Source organism: Garra rufa, chromosome 19, assembly GCF_049309525.1.
Source record: "Garra rufa chromosome 19, GarRuf1.0, whole genome shotgun sequence".
Classification (NCBI taxonomy): Eukaryota; Metazoa; Chordata; class Actinopteri; order Cypriniformes; family Cyprinidae; genus Garra; species Garra rufa.
Window position 1 is genome coordinate 43,367,259 of NC_133379.1, and position 20,482 is coordinate 43,387,740.

Genomic DNA, 20,482 nt, shown 5'->3' on the forward strand with positions numbered 1-20,482 from the left:
AATATTAATGTAGACATGTATTAACTGTAAATAAGTAATGTAATATAATTATAGTATCTATAGCGTTTGTGCATTTATACTAAATGTATTCAGACCACTGTTCTTTATACAAATACATAGAAAATATGTAGCCTAGTTAATTTTTATACCATGGTGTTAAGGCGCTATAGGCCTACAGTATGTGTGTGTTTGGTTATCATGTATGCTACTAGCAAGGGGTCGTTTAATAACTCAAACAGTCAGAATAATTCAATTTCACCATATAAAAATTAGCTTGTTACAATTTTACAGATGTTATTGTTTTTGATGAACATTATCTGAGCTGTAAATCATGATAGAGGTTTAATATGTTACTAGACATTGCTTGATCCCGCTCATTTAATATTAATTCTATTTCTGCAGGTCTTAAAAAGGTAACAAAAAGCCTTTATTTTGATTTTAATAATCCTGCAAAAACCATGTGGGCCTAAATAGTTAAATAGAATTCCTTTCTTGATATTTGTGTTTTGAAAAGGAGGGCACTGCATAGGGCCCAGAGGTTGAAAGGGGCCCAGAAAACTGACTAGAGGCGACACTTTTTTATTTTTCTTGTTCAATTTGCCCACTGAACATAGTTGTAGCTCTTATTTTTAAACTCTCAAAATGCACCAAATGAATGAATTTAACTTTAAAATGTAAAAAAAAATTCTACAGGGGAGCATGCCCCCGGACCCCCCTAGAGGGATACACATTCACCCACCACTGTATCGTTAAATCTTACATGACCATGATGTCAGCCCTCAACCATTACCCCCTCATGTTTTGGCTCAGGCAAAGTTTTTAATTTAAATACTACAAACATAAACTCAATTGGAAGTGTGTCGGTACAAAGGATCTGTGCATTTATTGCATTAACAATGTCACTTGCGCTTCTTTATTAATTGCTTTAGGTATTTTTGTATATTTACTGAGGTGATACATGATGTTGGTAAGTTTGAAGTTTTTGAAGTAAGTTTTTGACAGTAACCTACACTGTGTTTAAGAGTTGTAAGCTTAGCGTAGAACTCCCATGTCATAATGTCATTATCAGCAGATAACGTGGGATTTAGGGTAGACTGCTATAGGCATTAGCAAACTCTGAATACATAGCTAGTCTTTAAAGTAAAGGAACCGTATGTAAGAAAAAATTATGTCAGTTAATCATAAAATGGCCCTGACATGTCACTAGACATTAAGAAATCATGTTAATTCCAAATACTTATATCACTGACAACAGTGGTCTGGCCAGGATATTGTCATTTAAAAGTGAGAGTTGCAGCCCACAACTGATGTTATTGTTGACGTTTTGTGTTTTGGTCTGATGCGCCACCCTCCAGCTATCTACCAATCACAAAGTCAGTAGAGTTTCGTGAGACGGGTTGCCAGCTATGCTCTAGTTAGTTAGCTAGCTGCTGCTAAGAACGAGTCGGATAAAACATGTATAAAGTTACGAAACCTAAAAGACCTCGTTATGAATCCGAAATACGTAGTGACAAAGTCCGAAATAAAACAAGGATTTGTATAGGAGATGCTTTTGAAAGATGGAGACGGCTGAAAACGGAGAAGAATTTGAAAGATAGACGTCAACGTTGATAATTTTCTCCTTGACAGGTAAGATTCATCTATGTTTGGCTAACTTTGCTTCCGTACACAGTGGATTTTCTGCGGTCGCCTGTGCTAAATGAGTTCATAAAAAGCTTTATATCGCACCACGAGCAGGGTATGAAAACAATCTATGTTCCGACTGAAATGTGGTATTACAGTACATCTTTCTGAAATATTTGGCTAATCGCCATCTGTACATTTTTGCGATACATAATTACTTCGCAAAACATCTCTTGTGAAGCATAAACCTAATTAACAGAAGAAAAACAAATTACTGTGTAAGACTCGTCACTTGCCATTGGAAGCTCCTTGTAGCAGCCTACTCCTGCAGCTTAGCTGGCAACCTCGAGTCAGGGGGGGAGCGGGAGGGGACACACCGTTCTACAGTATTTTGAAAGTGATTGCAGTACCAGTTTTGGCCACAATCCTACATACGGTTCCTTTAAAGTAAAACATTAAATACATGCATAGGTTACAGTATGTAATTAATCCTTAGGTAGGGTGGAACATAATATATACACTGGCGATCAAAATTAGAGAACAATTTATAAACTTAAAAAATTTAACAATTCTAAAATAATGTCATCTTCACTGCTCAACAGCTGAAGGAGTTTTTGTCCCGTCTATACCATGCTACCAGAACACTTTTCCAAAAAACAACTAAGGCATTTCAACAAAAAAACATTATTTTGCAGAAAACACACTGATCAAAATTAGCGAACACTTTCAGATACCTCCCAGTTATTGGTGTTAATCTGGCACCTTGTTCTAATTTCCTTAATTATCTGTTCTGGTAGCATGGTATAGACGGGACAAAATCTCCTTCAACTGTTGAGGTGTGAAGATGACATTATTTCGGAATTGTTAAATTGTTAATAAATTGTTCTCTAATTTTGATTGCCAGTGTATATGCAATAGTTAGACAATGTAAAATGAGACATTGGCTTGCTTATGTTCTCCCATGACTGAATCGTATGTTCATCTATTCAAAACTAGAATGTTTCTGGACCCACTGCAGATAGCTCAGCTGCTGCAGCAGAGTCAAGTATCATGGAGGTAGGAAGACAGCAATGGGAGAGAACACCATGAGAGACCAGCAAAAAGCATGGACACAATGACAGTCAGGCAAGAGTGAGGAACAATAAGTAGTGAATGTGCGTGTCTGTGGGTGGGGCTATGTCGGTGTGGTGATGTGAGCTGGTGTGGCTACATTGCCAGGGCTGAATTTTTGTCCCAGTCCGCCCCTGGTACTCCTCTTAATAAAAAAAAAAGTGACTCAAAATGTGCTCAACCATTTGGTCGAGCAGGCAGTTAAAGGGTTAAGCTGGAAAAGACATATGACCTAGAAACCAATCCCATCTCATCTCATTCTGCGAATTATAACCAGCCTTACATCCTATATAAGACTCAGATCAGAAGACAGATTTTACTTGTTGGTCAGAAGAAAACAAGAGAAAGAAAATGGCAAGCAAAACTGCAACCGCAGGCAGCAAAAGACCCAGAGACCCATCTAATCAGGTTAGGCATTTTATTTAACATAATGCATTGTACAATAGTCACTATTATTTACAAAGACTAATTCATAAAATATTGATCACTTCAGTTTCTTGTTTATAATTATAGGCACTAGGGATAACTGCTTATGCTTATATATTATGTATATAATATAATATAATATTATTATTATTATTATTATTATTATTATTATTATTATTATTATTATTATTATTATTATTAAATAACAATATAGGATACTTATCTGTTTATAGTTACATTTAGTGTTGCAAATTTTCTGTGAAACATCTGTAGTTCTTGTTGTCACAGTTGGAAACTGTCATTCCCACACCAGTCTTTTCTCCCTTGGTTAATTTGTTTGTTTTTGTTAATTAGACAAAACATAATAATAATAATAAAAAGAAGGTAGTGCACACCCTGTCCTAAAGAAGTTGGAAAGTTAGAACCTTATCTAGTGTTGTCACAAAGTAATGACATAGGAGACGCATTCCATTATTGTTATATAAATGTTAAACATACAGAAAACTTCACCATGTCAATGGTATTCTGTTTAGGGGCCCTGTGAATGGCTCTAGTCTAGTACAATAACATAATAGAGCCAGTGCATTATTACAAACATTTGCAGTGACTGTCAGAACTGACGTTATAAAAAATGAACACTTCCTGACCCTTCATAATTCAGAGTTCAGCAGCAGTGTGGTATATTTTTACATTAAATAAACTATATTAAGTTGACTCAAATAATTTCTGCATTAGTGTCATGCTATAATTTTAGTAGTCTATGTTTTTATGGAGACATGAACTTCTCATAAAATCAGTCAAGGGATTGTAGTGTGTGGATAGTGCTGGATAAATACTTTTTGCAGTTAGTCTTATCTACAAAAGTGACAAAAATTCTTTCTCACTAGCAATAAGTGTGTTCTTTTTTTCATCAGGGGTTAAAGATCAAGTTTTTGATCAATATACCTTTGAAGGTGAACTCAGAGACTGAGGCACAGAAGAGGTGTTGTTATCTACTTACAAAACTAGATGAAGACTTTAGTAAAGAGGATAGAAACTACAGAATAGAAGATGTAGCCGTGATTATTGGCATGAATGGACAATACAGCCGAGAACTAGATGCGGTCCTGAAGAGGCTCAAGACCTTCAGGTGTGAGAGTAAAACCAAGTTTTCTATAATCACGTACACCTGGGGAAGCGGTGGAACAATAGCACAAGCAGCGACTACGCCACCATACCAGGATATTCGAGAGTATCTGAAAAACAATGCTGCTACAACAAAACTTGTGGAGGAGTTGAGGGGGAAAGAGAGATGTCTGGTTTACTTCAGTTTCGTTGATAGCGACACCTTCGAGTTTAACTCCATCTACAGTGAATACATAACAATTGTGAGAGATGAGCTGAGAAAAGACTCTATCCCACCCACCGTGATGTCGGCTGGTTATGAGTTCACCCACGAGAAAGAATATCACATTGCAAGTGAACAAGACCGCATGATTCGCAGTGCGTTAGCAGAGGTCAGTCCTCTCTTAGTGTATTACCCAGAACCCAACTTCTGTGTTCTAGTGCGTGATGAACTCAACACTATAAAGGAGAGTTTCATTGACCCAAAAAGAAAGAAAGGAGAATACAGCATGGAATCACCAGTTCTGATCAGGCAGGTTAAGACACGTGAAAACTTTAAAGCGGTGTTTCCATGGAAAAAGCCCATTATCATTGTTACTCCAGAAAGATTTAATCGATGGGGCCAAGGCCTGAAGACCAGACAATCAACTCTTGTGGGGAGGAGTTTGGCAATTGGTGCATACTGCAATAGGTTGCTCGAACATGTGGAGACATATAATGGGGCGGAGTTACCAAATGACCCCCAAGTGCGGCAAAATACACATTTAAAAAACTTAAAGTTTATTATGGACTTGTATAAATGTGATGATGACAACGAGTTTGAAGAGCTGAGTAAAAAAAATCCATTCAGCATAGATGGAAAAGATGCAACAATACTAGTCACTGCTATTAGAGAAGCAAGAGAATGCAGAAAATTAGTTGAAGAGCGTAATGAAAGCTTTTCTGAAGACCGTTAAACTGAAATATTCATCTGCTTCAACATGCTGTTATTCTGATCAGAAATTACTTTGCAGATTATACACAATAGCCGGTTTTTATGTTTATATACGGTACACTCATGTGACTTTAAATATTTTAGTTACATTGTTAATGTTGCTTTATTTTCTAAATTGTATTTAAGTTCCTGCTTGTCACTTCCTTTTTGTGTAGTCTTAAACGTCTAGTGTATTTTCCAAGTTGTTGTATTCCTGTGTTCTTTATTATTCAAATCCTGTGTTGGGAAAAGGTACTTTTAAAAGTAATGCATTACAATATTGAGTTGCTCCCTAAAAAAGTAACTTATTATGTAATGTTACTTTTATCTGGGAAAACCTTTGAAGGATCCATCGATCCTCACATGACGCTTAAATTGTTTGTGTTGTTTTTTGATTTGTATGTTTTAAATTCATTTATAATCATTAATTGACACATTTATAATAATTTTATAATCATTAGTCACTCATATAATTTATCAGTTGATTATTTGATTATTGATTACTATATATTTTTTAATCATTTATACATTTAGTATTTTAGTAGTTCTTATTGTTTTCCTTGCATTTGTATTTTCATTATTGTTCCGTTTTATGATTGTGGTGTTTCATGGATTGTTTGGATTTCCATCAACATCCCCTCTTATCTATTTCTTATTCATACAGACCAGAGTTTAATGGGAAGTTGTCATGAATCAGTTTGATATATCATTGTTTTCTTAAATGTGTTCTCCAGACGAATTGTTCAATAAACTCTGTTATTCCTTTTCAAAATCATTATATAGTGTCCTGCTTCTGCTCTTTTCTAGCTTTCATCAGTCAACTTATTTTAGTTTCTTTAGTGTTTAACACTCGTTTTTGGTATTTTTAGATACCAGACGAGACTTCTTGTTAGCAGGGCTTGGGTATTGACAGCTCTGCTGACTAGTTATTCTGATACCAGAAAAACTGATATTTCCTGACAGGATCCGGCATTTGGGGATGGATCTTAATTACTGTCTTGAAGTGGGGCCTCGATCTAACAGCGTGCTTGTTTGTTTTTAATATAAAAAATTATATTTTTGACAAATGTAAAAGCCTCTTCACACAAAAAGCTTCAGGCTAAGAGAAAAGTAAGTTCATGTCTGTACAGTAGACCACAGAAAGTGTAAACTCTTCAACAATACAAAAAAAGGAAAACAAATGTTAGATTATCTTGAGTAATTTTTTATTAGTAGTATGGATGAATGCTCTACTTGCGAACCTACTTCTGCATTCTTCTCAATAGGGCTCAGTCAGTTCCGGTTTTCTTACGATTTGTGCCGCCTTATCGACAAATGCTACCCTATTGCAAATCGGGCTCGAGCTAAAGTGCCCTTTTGGTGATATTGGTGTCCCCGACAAAAATTTTGATTCAGTGGAATCAATATGCATGAAATTGAGTGACACCTCTATAGTTGAGATTAGAGGGAATCTACTGCAACCACTCAATATTTGAAACTATAGCAAAATGGTATGGACACAGGAGAATTATGATCAACAGGTTCAATGTACAAATAAAACAAGCACAAGTATAGTAGTTTTGGAGGTGACAGTCAGCTATAGCCCACAGTCAGATGTAGCCTGCATTCAGCCCTGGTGTGAATGTAGCCTGCATTTTACATAGCATTTTTCTTGTCATACTCTTTAACAAAGAACAGAAAGTCTTATATTTGCATTGTTTTCTTCATGTATCTATAAATGTGATAGGAAAAAGTTACACAATTGAATTGTTTTCCAGAATGAATGGACAGATGATGGTGGAAATTACTCCTTTTTCTAAGCTTCGGCAATCTGAGGTAACTGGCAATTTCTTCACAGAATGAGTTTCCAAATGACGTTTCATGCTGTTTTGATGTGTGAAAATGTCTTCTCACACTGAATACACTTGAAAGGCTTCTCTCCAGTGTGAACTCTCATGCGAGTTTTAAGATTTTAAAACTTAAAACTTAAAACTTTTGGGGGCAGCCGTGGCCTAATGGTTAGAGAGTTGCGGATTTGTAACCCAAAGGTTGCAGGTTTGAGTCCCAGGTCCGGCAGGGATTGTAGGTGGAGATTGTGAATGTACAGCACTCTCTCCACCCTCAATACCACGACTGAGGTGAGTCCCTTGAGCAACGCACCGTTCCCCCAACTGCTCCCCGGGCGCCGCAGCAATGGTTGCCCACTGCTCCGGGTGTGTGTTCACTACTGTGTGTGTGCACTTGGATGGGTTAAATGCGGAGCACAAATTCCTAGTATGGGTCACCATACTTGGCCTCACTTCACCTGCTTTAATTAATTAATTTTCTTTAATCGTGAAACTCTTTCCACAATGTTTGCATGTGAATGGTTTTGTCTCCAGTGTGAACAGTCATCCAGACTGACTAAAGCAGTCAATTACTGTAGTTTTAGACAGATTTCAGGGACGTCGTCAGAATATAAAATATTGAAAGGATGTAAGCAGTTACAGGAATTTGCCAAGATTTTCAGCGACTCTAATCTAATCAGCAGAACTATAGACTCATTATCACAGAGATCAGGGAAAGTCTCACCTATAGCCTCTGCATTCATATTTAACTCAGATATTGATCAGAAACAAAGACACCAATTAAAGAAATGAGGCTGAAACATCAGTCTCCTCAATTGTAGACGTGATAATACTTTCTAGAGTTGTGTCAATAGTTATTAAGATAGTGTGCAAATTCCAGAAGCTCTTAACTCATCTTTTACAGAAAGGACGAGGAAGAAATTGAGGAATATCACGGCAGAAACCGTCCTTCTGGCAAATAAAAATGATTTAGGACATCCTTCATACCAAATTCCTAACTCTGCAAGTGACTGAAAAAATTCTTGCAAAGATTGACATGAACCTTTTTTTACTTTGTCTTTTCACATTTATGGGGTTTTGTAACTTGTAAACTTCTGAAGTGGTAAACTACAACAAATACAGATCCTTTTCAAAAATATTAAAGTTCATTATTTTCTGTAATGTATTGATAAACATTAGACTTTCATATATTTTAGATTCATTACACACAACTGAAGTAGTTCAAGCCTTTTATTGTTTTAATATTGATGATTTTGGCATACAGCTCATGAAAGCATCCTGGGCCTCCATAACACCTCAGCAGTGCCACAGGCTGATTGCCTCCATGCCACGTCGCATTGAAGCAGTCATTTCTGCAAAAGGATTCCTGACCAAGTATTGAGTGCATAAATGAACATAATTGTTTGAAGGTTGACTTTTTTGTATTAAAAACACTTTTCTTTTATTGGTCGGATGAAATATGCTAATTTTTTGAGATAGGAATTTTGGGTTTTCATGAGCCGTATGCCAAAATCATAAATATTAAAACAATAAAAGGCTTGAACTACTTCAGTTGTGTGTAATGAATCTAAAATATATGAAAGTCTAATGTTTATCAGTACATTACAGAAAATAATGAACTTTATCACAATATGCTAATTTTTTGAAAAGGACCTGTATATTCTGATTTACAGGATAACAAAAGTAGATATCCATAAATCCCTCTGTATTTTTTTCCCATCTAATATGTGAACACGATGAATTGGCTAGTTGCATATCTCCCCCATCGTCTGGCCTCGTCGGGCAGTTGGTGCGCGTCCGGTGAAGCACGTTGGTTCGGTGTGTTCCGCATGCGGCTTTCGTCGGGCTTGCATCGGCCAAAGTTTGCCCGATTCAACATGTTGAATTAGCGTCGGACTTGTTGGGGCTGTCTGGGAAAGGGAGCGCTCTGATTGGCTGTTTAGACATCGAATCAGAGGGCCTGGAGGACTTGAACGAGAAGTGATTTAACAAGCAAAGAAAAGAGTCAAGAGGGAACCGATTCGCTGTCATCATTTCACAATCCGTAACAATTCGAAACCAACTATGGCTGTGTGGAACGAAGCTATGGAAGGCGAGCTGATCAATTTGATCCAAGACAGGCCAGCGCTGTACGATATAACGGAAAATGCTATGCAAACCGTGCAGTGGTTCTTCTGGGTTCTCTTCTTGAAATGAAAATACAGACTACTGCCATCTGCAGGTACACCACGGTATATCACCTCATGCATACGCAGAAAGCACCTTCTAGTTTGTAGTCGGCTTTCGTCAGTTCACAAACATTATTAAATATTTGCCTAGTTTCACAGAAGTCTTAAGCCTAGTCTCAGACTAAACTTCATGTTTCAGCTGTCTTAACTGAATGCAAATTACAGACATATCTTAAAATATGTCAGTGCTATTGTTTTGTCCAAAATTGCACACCAGAAAAGTTTTTTTTCTAAGGCATGTTCATAAATGCTACTTAAATGTTCTAATCCAACTAAAGTTTAGACTTGGCTTAATCTAAACCATCTGTTAAACTAGGCCATTAGGTTAGAGCAAGATGAGACAGTTAATAAAGTAAAACCATGGTTCATTTTGTAAGGGGATGTCTTGTCATTGTGTAACTGTAACATGATAATAAATGAATGTTTCTTTGTTGAATCCAAAAGTACGCGAGATGCTGCTGGGGTGTGAAGTCTTTGAATCGGTGCTCTTTGGTCACAGGAATATTGACATACTGTATCTTCAAAAAACTCATCAAACCAAGGTACTGAAAATCTTCTTAGAAAGTGTAAAAAGCCTTTATTCACATGGTTTTATAATTTATCTTATATGTTGGAGAGCATTTAAATTGTTTTTCCTCATCTCATTGCTGTTTCAATCTTAATTTTTTTAAATAAATCCTTTCTTCACAGGAGCACACTTTACAAACCAGTGAAAGGAAATTTGCCTGATCAAGATGTGCTTACAGTTGTAGAAATTTACAAGGACGTTTCACCAGACATTGCACCACTCATCACTACTATGTGTATAAATGCAGACGCACCATTAGTTGATTCTGCTCTTGGAAAAGTTCAAGAAGGAAGTCCCATCTCCTTTCACCGTCCACTGCCAGTGAGCCAGACAGTAATTTTCCACCCAGACACCCCTCCTCCACCACTTCTACCTTTAGACGGCTACAGGCTTGAGCCCACCAGCTGCCAATTTGTTTGCAGTCACCAACAGCAACTGCATCTTCAGTCACTGAAGACTATGCTGGACATGGCCAGGAGAATTGAAGCTACTAATACTGGCAGGTCCAAGGCCAGCTCTTGATTACTGGAATGGCATGGTGTGACTTTGTTGTTTTTGAAGTAGCCAGAATCATTAGAGAGAAAGCCAATTACTTCTTTTTTTATTTTTACATGTGTTAGATTTAGGGTTAGAGCCAAAGTACCTCTATAGGACCAGGACACACACACACACACACACACACACACACACACACACACACACACACACACACACACACACACACACACACAAAGAAAGAAAGAGAGACAGGGAAAAGTGCAGATTAAAGAAAGATAAAAAGACAACAAATTCTAAGCTTTTACAAAAATACACTTTTTTTTCTTTTCTTTTTTTTTTTTAAATGTTTAAATATGTATTTACAAAATATATATTACAAAGTTGTGAGAAGTGGAAGCGTCAAAAAAAATTTAATTAAATGAGTCCCTAAGGGCCTCTGCTGGATATATGTGGTCATCGCACTTCCTCTCTCTAACTATAATTTCTAAAGTTTTCTTCACTAACCTGCAGAAGGCAGTATTGTATGTTTTAAAACATAGAGCAATGTCCAAAAACAATTTAGATCATCATCAATATGTATTATTCATTAAAAAGTAATTTTTCATAAGTCACTTGCTGCCGTAGGTGAGTAATTGTACAGTAAATGGGTAAAAAAGTACCAAAAATCCTTGAAAACAAAGCATCAATATAAAGTTGAGAAGTAAATGAAAAAATATATGTAGTTTATATTATTTAAAATATATATTTCTTTATGCAATCACACTTTAAATCTTTGGAGTCTATATGACCCCAGGGAAGACGACCATAACCCTACTTACGGAGAGCTAAAGGGTGTTAAATAGTTCACCCCAAAAAAATTACATCTGATGTTAATTTACTCACCCTTAGGCCATCCAAAGATGTTGGTATATTTTTCTTCTACAGTGCAGTAGTAACGAAGATTTTAAGCTGAAATCATGGTCCTTGATTTTTAACTGAAAATGTGATCACTGACAAAAATTCACAAAATGCAAGTCAGCGACTGACCCTCTTTGAGAATTACAAAAAAAAAAAAGAAACAGGCAGCGACTAATTTGCATTTTTTAAGGACCATGTTCTTTTCAAGAAAAAAAAGTCACATACATCTTGGATGGCTTCAAAGTGAGCAAATGTTCATTTTTGGATGCATTATCATTTTAAAAGAAAGGGCTCAATTCATAGATATATGATGTTATATATATATATATATGGGCTTTCCTACATAGCCAGAGCTGTCCTTCCCCCATGAACAAGAGGAACTGGCCACATTCCCAACGGCCAACACCTGTTCACTTGGTATCAGAATCCAAGTAAAAAACACTTACTCAGATTTTAAAAGCTCCATGGCTCCAAATAGGCATTGGTTGTTAAGACCAGTTTGGGCTTCAGTAAATGTTTTTTTTTTTTTTAATCTACATGTTATGTTGATGTTTTAATACTAACAATTAGTTGGCATTTAATATATATATATAATTTTTTTTTACTGAATTGCACACAGTGCTGTTGCACTGTTCAAATATTCAAATATTTTCAGAGTTTCACACAATAAACAAGCACAAATGTTTTAGATTGTCATGATTTTATTGAGTTGCACACATGAAATCACTTTCTTTTTTTTAGAACTTATTTTTTGAGTAACAACTTTGCATACAATACAGTATTACAGTTTAACATGTTAGTCCATCAATTATCAAAAAAAAAGAGTTCTATTGGGGAGGAGGTTTTAACTTTCTCAAAGGAAATTTCTTAATTGCAAATATCTAAAAAATTCTGACCTTGGAAGCCTAAATTCAATTTTAATTTGTTCAAATGATTTAAGTGTATCATTATGAAACATCTGATGCAGACAGTTGAGTCCATATTGAGACCACTTTTTAAAACCTGTATCTGTACGAGCTGGAACAAAATCATTAAGATAACCAATATTGGCTGCGGATGAAATTTTCTTTGACATGCCAAATGATGTTTGTATAGTTCTCCAGATTTTTAACGTTGCTTTAGTGTCATGATCTGGGCTGTGGGGCTCCCCTCAGCCACCTGAGGTCGCTGTTTTCCCTTCCCTGCACACACATGCCTAATTGTACACTCCTGTCTAGTTGTTATCACTGATTACACGCACACCTGTTCACAATCACATCTGGTATATAAGAACACTCAATTCCCACTACTCATTCTGGCTGCATTGTCTTCTGTGTGGTTTGTTGTTGATGTTATTTTGTATTCTAGATCTTGGCTCCTGACCGTGTTTCTTGTTTTGTTCAGTTTATGTTTGAGTTAATGTTTGATTGTGCCGTGTTGGCCTTTTGTTTGTTTGTTTGTTTGTTTGTTTATTGTTCATTAAAATCTTTCCCTGCATTTTGGACCCAGATCTTCTCTTGTTTCACGTGACAGAATGCAGCCAGCACAAATGGGTCCAGCGGGGAAGATTTTTTTTTTTGAGGCGGCGGTCGGGGCGGCGACCATTCCCTCTGCTCCCAACACGGAGGGGATGTCCTTTGAGGCGGCGTCGGCAGCGCGCTTTGAATATATCTACGCCTGCCTGGCGATGGACGCCCGTGTCGCAGAGGATTTGCGAAGGCGCCCCTTCTTTGCGGTGGGGGTGGAGACGGAGTTTCGTGGGAAGGTGGCGGCTTCCACTCTCTCTGTTCCGGACGCGGCGGTGACCGCTCTCTCTGTTCCGGACGCGGCGGTGACCGCTCTCTCTGTTCCGGACGCGGCGGTGACCGCTCTCTCTGCTCCGGACGTGGCGGTGATCGCTATCTCTGATCCGGACGCGGCGGTGACCGCTCTCTCTGCTCCGGACGCGGCGTTGACCGCTCTCTCTGCTCCGGACGCGGCGGTGACCGCTCTCTCTGATCCGGACGCGCCGTTGACCGCTCTCTCTGCTCCGGACGCTGCGGTGACCGCTCTCTCTGATCCGGACGCGGCGGTGACCGCTCTCTCTGCTCCTGACGCGGCGTTGACCGCTCTCTCTGTTCCGGACGCGGCGGTGACCGCTCTCTCTGCTCCGGATGCGGCGGTGACCGCTCTCTCTGCTCCTGACGCGGCGTTGACCGCTCTCTCTGCTCCGGACGCGGCGGTGACCGCTCTCTCTGCTCCTGACGCGGCGTTGACCGCTCTCTCTGCTCCGGACGCGGCGGTGACCGCTCTCTCTGCTCCGGACGCGGCGGTGACCGCTCTTTCTGCTCTTGACGCGGCGTTGACCGCTCTCTGTTCCGGACGTGGCGGTGACCGCTGTCTCTGCTCTGGACGCGGCGGTGACCGCTCTCTCTGCTCCGGACGCGGCGGTGACCGCTCTCTCTGCTCTGGACGCGGCGGTGACCGCTCTCTCTGCTCCGGACGCGGCGGTGACCGCTCTCTCTGCTCTGGACGCGGCGGTGACTGCTCTCTCTGCTCTGGACGCGGCGGTGACCGCTCTCTCTGCTCTGGACGCGGCAGTGACCGCTCTCTCTGCTCTGGACGCGGCGGTGACCGCTCTCTCTGCTCCGGACGCGGCGGTGAACGCTATCTCCGTGCCTGACGCGCCGGAGACCGCAATCTCTGTTCCTGACACTGCGGCGACCGTGCTTTCTGTTCCTGGCGTGGCGGTGACTGCGCTGCACGGACCTGGCCCGCCGTCCCTCCCCCTGATTTGCCTTCCCCCGTTCCTCCACCCTCCAGACTTGTGGAACGTCTGGGAGCCGTTCCGTGGGGAGGGGGTAGTGTCATGATCTGGGCTCCCCTCAGCCACCTGAGGTCGCTGTTTTCCCTTCCCTGCACACACATGCCTAATTGTACACTCCTGTCTAGTTGTTATCACTGATTACACGCACACCTGTTCACAATCACATCTGGTATATAAGAACACTCAATTCCCACTACTCATTCTGGCTGCATTGTCTTCTGTGTGGTTTGTTGTTGATGTTATTTTGTATTCTAGATCTTGGCTCCTGACCGTGTTTCTTGTTTTGTTCAGTTTATGTTTGAGTTAATGTTTGATTGTGCCGTGTTGGCCTTTTGTTTGTTTGTTTGTTTATTGTTCATTAAAATCTTTCCCTGCATTTTGGACCCAGATCTTCTCTTGTTTCACGTGACATTTAGTCCATTCTCCCATATTGGCATTTTTTAATGATATGTTGGAAAAAGGAACTACCTTAAGGGGCATTGAACAGAGACTCTTTTCAATGTTGACCCAGCGAGTATGTGTGATATCTCTAATCCATGAGATCAAGGGCCTCAGTTGAGCAGCCCAAAAGTAAAACCTAAAATTTGGAAGCCCATATGAAATCACTGTCTTATAAATGTTACATACATCAAGTAAACTGCATGTGAGATGAAACACAGATGATACAGTAGTCAACATTTGAATTGTGTCAAAAAAAGCTGTCCTAAGACAAGAATGGGTATAGTTTTGGTTTTAGAACTTTGATGAAAGGTTTTAATCCACTTTGGACAGGTAATAGAAATAGTAATATGCTGCGGGGACGAGCAAACGACAGACCCAGTAAGTGGTGTCAGGCCTCGGAGAGGCTTTTATTAAACATAAAATAAACAAATGTGGAAAAGTGGAAAAATAAGAGTCCGAAATAAACAGGGGATCTGATATTCTCGTCTTGCTGGGAGTTCCGTAAAGGTCCTTCTCGAACACTGCTCCTCTTTCACAGAACTCCCAGCATGACAAGGATAACAGTTTCCCCTTTAATTTGGACACCCCCCCCCCCCCCCCCTTTGGACATTTTATGTTTAATAAAAACACCACACTTACTGTGTCTGTCGTTTACTCCTCCCGCCACAAATAGAAATGGGAAAGAAGAGAGCTGCTGTACTAATGAACAAAAATACTGTACAAAAAACCAAAACTAATTACATGGAGTCAAGGAACACAATAACCTCTTGTAAGCGGTTCACTCCAAGGCCGTCTCTTTGTCCTCCCAAGGGATCAATGCGTTGCTGAAGATCAGTCAAGCAGTCAATGTCCAGAGCATATTCACTTTTGGGGACCTCAACACTGTCTGGCCAGCTAAAAGCTGGTAGCTGAGGTGAGAAGGGCACTTCTGCCTCCAGTTGAGCTAGCTGCTCATCAGCCTCAAACACTCCCTGGATCCCAGTGAGATTTTTAGCCTGCAAGCGAAGACAGCCACGCACAAACATCTGATATGGTGACATGTACCTTGCTGTTCTCAGGCAGTGATGGTTCCACTGGTTCACAAAGAGAGTCAAGTCCTGGTTTATTCGGGGAAGGTAGATGTTATGGAGCGCTCACAGATGCTTTTCATTGTTGCAATCTACTATTCCATCACCTTCCAAAACAGCTGCGCAGGCTCTTTTATTGTACATGACGTCCCGATGGCAGGTCCGTTGCATTACGATTAAAAGCAGTATCAATAAAGTAAAAAATCTGATGTGCACTGCAGTCAAGCTCCAGTGCGCTGTTTAAACAAGTGTTCTCACTGATACTTTTGTGATTTGTGGAGTTTTGACAAGTTTTATAGCCTTGATATTGTTTCTTATTGAAAAGTGGTGACAGAAAAAACTCAGCATCCCCAGTGAAGCAAATGTATATGTAAGGGAATCAAGTTGAACAATTACATGTAGCCTACCCAGCTTTTGAATTGTGTTGGTTAAAATAAAATGCTCTTCAGAACAGGTTAATCATTTGTGAATGTGTCTCCGAAATCAGAAATTGAAAACCAGACACGTTTAACATTTGCATTCAACAAAAATCATTCAACAAGTGTATTTTGTCAGGTAATTATGACATTTAACCAATGTTTGAGAAATGTGAAACACTTTTTTTACTGAAATGTGTATCAGTAATAATCTCAGTAATAATGTGTTATTCTAAAAAAAAGACTAAAATTTTTTGACTAAACCTAGACTAAAATTAAAAGACTTTTAGTCGACTAAAACTTGACTAAGATACCTTGAGTTTTCTTTTGACTAAAACTACGCTAAAATGACGAGACTTTTAGTCGACTAAAACTTGACTAACAAAAAAAGATATGTGAATGACTAAATATGACTAAAACTAACAAGGACATTTGGCCCAAGACTAAGACTAAATAAAAAATAGGTGACGAAATGAACACTACGCTGATTATGGGTGCTCCTTCCCCTCAAAGCAGTCTCCTGGCAGATCCTCGAAAAAAACCTCCATAAATAGGCAAACCCCATTGTTCTCTCCGCTTTGGTCGCAGCGGACTCTTGACGGCACACCATCAGGGGCGCCGCTAAGGGGGGGGGGGGGTAAGTTAGGACAATTCTAAGGGCCCACGCACTTTAGGGGCCCCCAGAGATCTGCTTAAGTGTGGTAGGGGGGGCCCAACTTCATATTTTGTCATAGGGTCCAAAATTGCGAGCGGCGCCCCTGCACACCATACTGGGGTGCGTTTCCCGTACAGCGACATAACTCACTGGTTAACCTCCATAGTACGATGCATCGTTGTGGAAACGAACTAGCTAGTCACAAGTGTTTCCCGAACACGGTCGCATCTCCGTCGTTTGAACCACATTAGTTCAACAACTTAGGTCCGTTGTTAATGACGTCACCGAGTAATAACTTCTGCTATTTAACTGATTAGGGTCTCTCAAAAATGCAGCTATATTGAACATGGCACCTAATGACTAATTTACTATTTTTGTTCCCTGTCAATTTGCTTTATTTGATGTTTGATTCATTGCGCGTTCTCTCTTACGTCATATTCCGGGGTCCCCTGAGGCATTTGTGCACATGCGCACTGTTCATAAACAACGCTTATAAAGGACGCACAAAAATACATAGAGTAAAATGCATTTATTTTTAGATAAAATTGAGGATATAGATTGTACTGCGTGTTAGCTTGCAAACTGTGACCAAGAACATAATTTATTTAGCCCACATGTGTTACTAAGAAGCAACAATGCTTCTAACCACAGGTCAAGAGCTGTAGTTCCAACCAAGTAAGTTTGTGACGCTGTTTGCGAATGTTCGTTTGAACTATGGTGTTGGGAAACACCCAATCGTTGAACTATGTTGGTAACGACGGAACTTGCAAACATAGTTGGCTAACGATGCTTTTGGGAAACGCACCCCTGTTCGACAGCTTTAACAAACTTCTTCATGACAGTGCTGCTTCTATTGTTGTCTAAAGCTTCCAAAAAATGTGACCAATCTGCTGAATCCATTAATGGCCCCGTGAATAACAATTCTCCATCTGAAAACGAAATGAATAAGTTAGCACCAGTGCTATGTACAAAAAAGTTAACATACAGCCCTTTATGTATGTGTGTATATATATGCTGTCAGCTAAAAGCTGGTAGCTGAGGTGAGAGGGGAAGTGTGTGTGTGTGTGTGTGTGTGTGTGTGTGTGTGTGTGTGTGTGTGTGTGTGTGTGTGTGTGTGTGTGTGTGTGTGTGTGTGTGTGTTCTTGAATATAGGGTTTATGAGGAAAAAATGTCAGGTTACTCACTATAAGGACAGCTTGGTTTATGAGGACACTTCAGTGTTCTCATAATTCTGGGAGTAGTTATGTTGTTTTTTTGACTCCAAATAATGCCCCTATTATGTTTTTACATAAAAAAAGACCTTATATACCACAATGTGTATGTGAATGATTTTTGAGGATGTCCCCTTTAACCACGATGTGCATTTTACAACAGTACAATCTCGCGGGAAATTATACAAAAATTCGCGGGAAATGGATAAAATCACGATTTGATGGATAAATATTAAAAATACAAACTTAATATTAACAGATAACATAGTCTCATCTTCTTTGATGGAAATGGAAAGAAAATAGTGCCGATTAAAACTGAGGTATGATTTTTGTCTGGAGTGTTTTTTGTGATGTAAATTAATCAAGCTTTGAAACGCATATATTTTTTTCACGTAAAAACGCACAGTTTTGAGGCCCCGGAAAATAACAGTGACTACTTTCTTGAAAAACTTCCAGTGGCCAGAACTCTGACCAGGGAGGTGAACGCAGTGTGGGTCAGTGTGTATACACTATAGTGCTGATAAGGATTGCATACAACTTCATGTCTTAAATGGGCGAACTGTCCCTTTAAGCATCCTTCATATAGCAGCCCTTAATTTGTCATTTGTGGACATATTTTCAAATTGACATATTTCAGATATCAAAAATATCAATAGCCACTATATGGCTGTAGAACTTATTGGTTGCATTTAGGCTGAAATCAATAAACCATTGCTGTAATCAACTTGACCTCTTAAGTTTTAGATTTGATCAAGTTAAAAGTGTAAAATTGCAGGAAAAAATTGTGCTGGGTGAGACTATACATAGGTGCCAAAATATGCCTACAGACAAATCTTACAATGCTATATCAGGGTGGCCGCGGATCCTTAAAAAGTCTTAAATTCCGTTGTCCTAAAATAAGGCCTTTAAATGTCTTAATTTGTCTTAAATCTAAATCCAAAGGTCTTAATTTTTTAATCTTCATTTTAGAGGGAATTTCTCCATCATTAAAATGTTTTTTTTACACTTTGAAAAGGAAAAGTTTATCGTTTTGAGGAGAATCTCCTCTAAATCTGTTCTGTTGCTAGACACGCGCTTGTTTGACAATGCCCCAGTGTTGCCAGATTTAGCGGCTTTTGATGATTTGGGCGGGTTTTACGTCGTGTTTGGGCTGGAACCTGTCAGTCAGATCTGGCAACCCTGATCCCAGCGCTGGATTATTTGGATTTAGTCAGCGTAGTCTCGAGACAAGGCAAGGAAATATAGGTAAATGTAAATTTAGCGACAAATGGCTTGAAAATTCCAGTTTCTATTGGTGGCAGAAAGCTGTGCCCAAAGATGACAGCGAGGCTTACTGTGCGGTTCATTAAACTCACAAACCCCTGCTATTCCTTTACAAAATGTTTAATCCACTTCATGTTTAAGCACTGGAGTCTCAAATGCAGAGCGGGAAACACGTTAGCTTTTGCTACAGCCCGCCAACAGCAGCCTCAAATCAATGACTTTTGCACCGCCACCGCTAACGGAGAAATGGCATAATGGGTGTCTGAGAGTGAGTGAGTATCAGTGCTCGCAAAATCGCTAGCCCAGTTGTGTTTTCCAGTCGGGCTACCAAAATGTTTAACCGGCTACCCGACAGGCTATTGTAAAGTAGAAAAAGTTGTAATTATAATTTAGGAGGTTTTACAGCTGAGGACGGAAAGATGAGAATCGTGATAGGGCTGGATTAAACTTCAAAAAGGCAATGATGTCCCTGAAAAAATATGCACGCTGCACGTTTCAAAGTCAAAACGCAGCAGTTATGTCTTTATTAATGTATCTGAAGGAAACCGACGGTCCTCAGAAACGTGTCGTTGGCATTTTCTATTAAACAGCGTTAATTCTGCATTGTGTTCAGCTGTTACTAGGGAAACCGTAGTATTTCAGCGCTCCTAAAGCGCCCCCTTGTGACGGAGAATGAATTATGTCCACATTTTTTTTCACATGTTTATGGTCAAATGATTGCAAGTATCGACCCATGTTTTTATGCAGCAAACACATAGAGTTGTAAATGTGAAAGAAGTTAATGTGCTTTCTAAAAATCTAAACAATTAAGACAGTAATACTTACGTTTTAAATAAATATAATAAATTATGTACTCTATTTATCTCTTTTAATGGTATAAAGGCTGAAATGCCATTGTATTAGATATTTTGTTTTTGTGTGGACCTGTATCTGAATTATAATTCATGCCATTTTATGGCTTAATATTCTACCGTGTATTGTCCAACCCCACTCATACTACTCATTTTACTTGTACATTGGATTCAAAGTGTGTGAGTGCCTTGACATTGTCATGGAATAGAAATTAATTTCTTCTTCTGGAATAGTGTTTTCTGTTGAATATTCCCAAGAACAATCAGTTAAATAACAATTTAAAATATCCTCATTGTGCTTGACTTTTGCGGGACTTTCAATTTGGTCTTAAATTTGGTTTGAAAATGGTATTAAAAAGTCTTAAAATGTCTTAAATTTAACTTGGTCAAACCTGTAGACACCCTGTATATAAAAAAAGACCAAGTAGAAGACAGATAAATAAATTTATTTTGGAAAAAAAAAAAAACATTTCAATAACTCACAAAAGTAAAATGGAACCATTTAGTTTTTTTTTTTTTTTTTTTTATCGTTTCCCTAAA

General features: G+C 39.1%; 1 protein-coding gene across 1 annotated transcript; it reads left to right on the top strand.

The window, feature by feature from the left end:
* The first annotated feature begins 2,971 nt into the window (after nucleotides 1-2,971).
* Nucleotides 2,972-5,993, top strand: LOC141292184 (uncharacterized). Its single transcript, XM_073824137.1, has 2 exons — nucleotides 2,972-3,141; nucleotides 4,074-5,993. The coding sequence occupies exons 1-2, from the start codon at nucleotides 3,085-3,087 to the stop codon at nucleotides 5,217-5,219; spliced, it is 1,203 nt and encodes a 400-aa protein (XP_073680238.1). The 5' UTR covers nucleotides 2,972-3,084; the 3' UTR covers nucleotides 5,220-5,993.
* The last annotated feature ends 14,489 nt before the right edge of the window (nucleotides 5,994-20,482 follow it).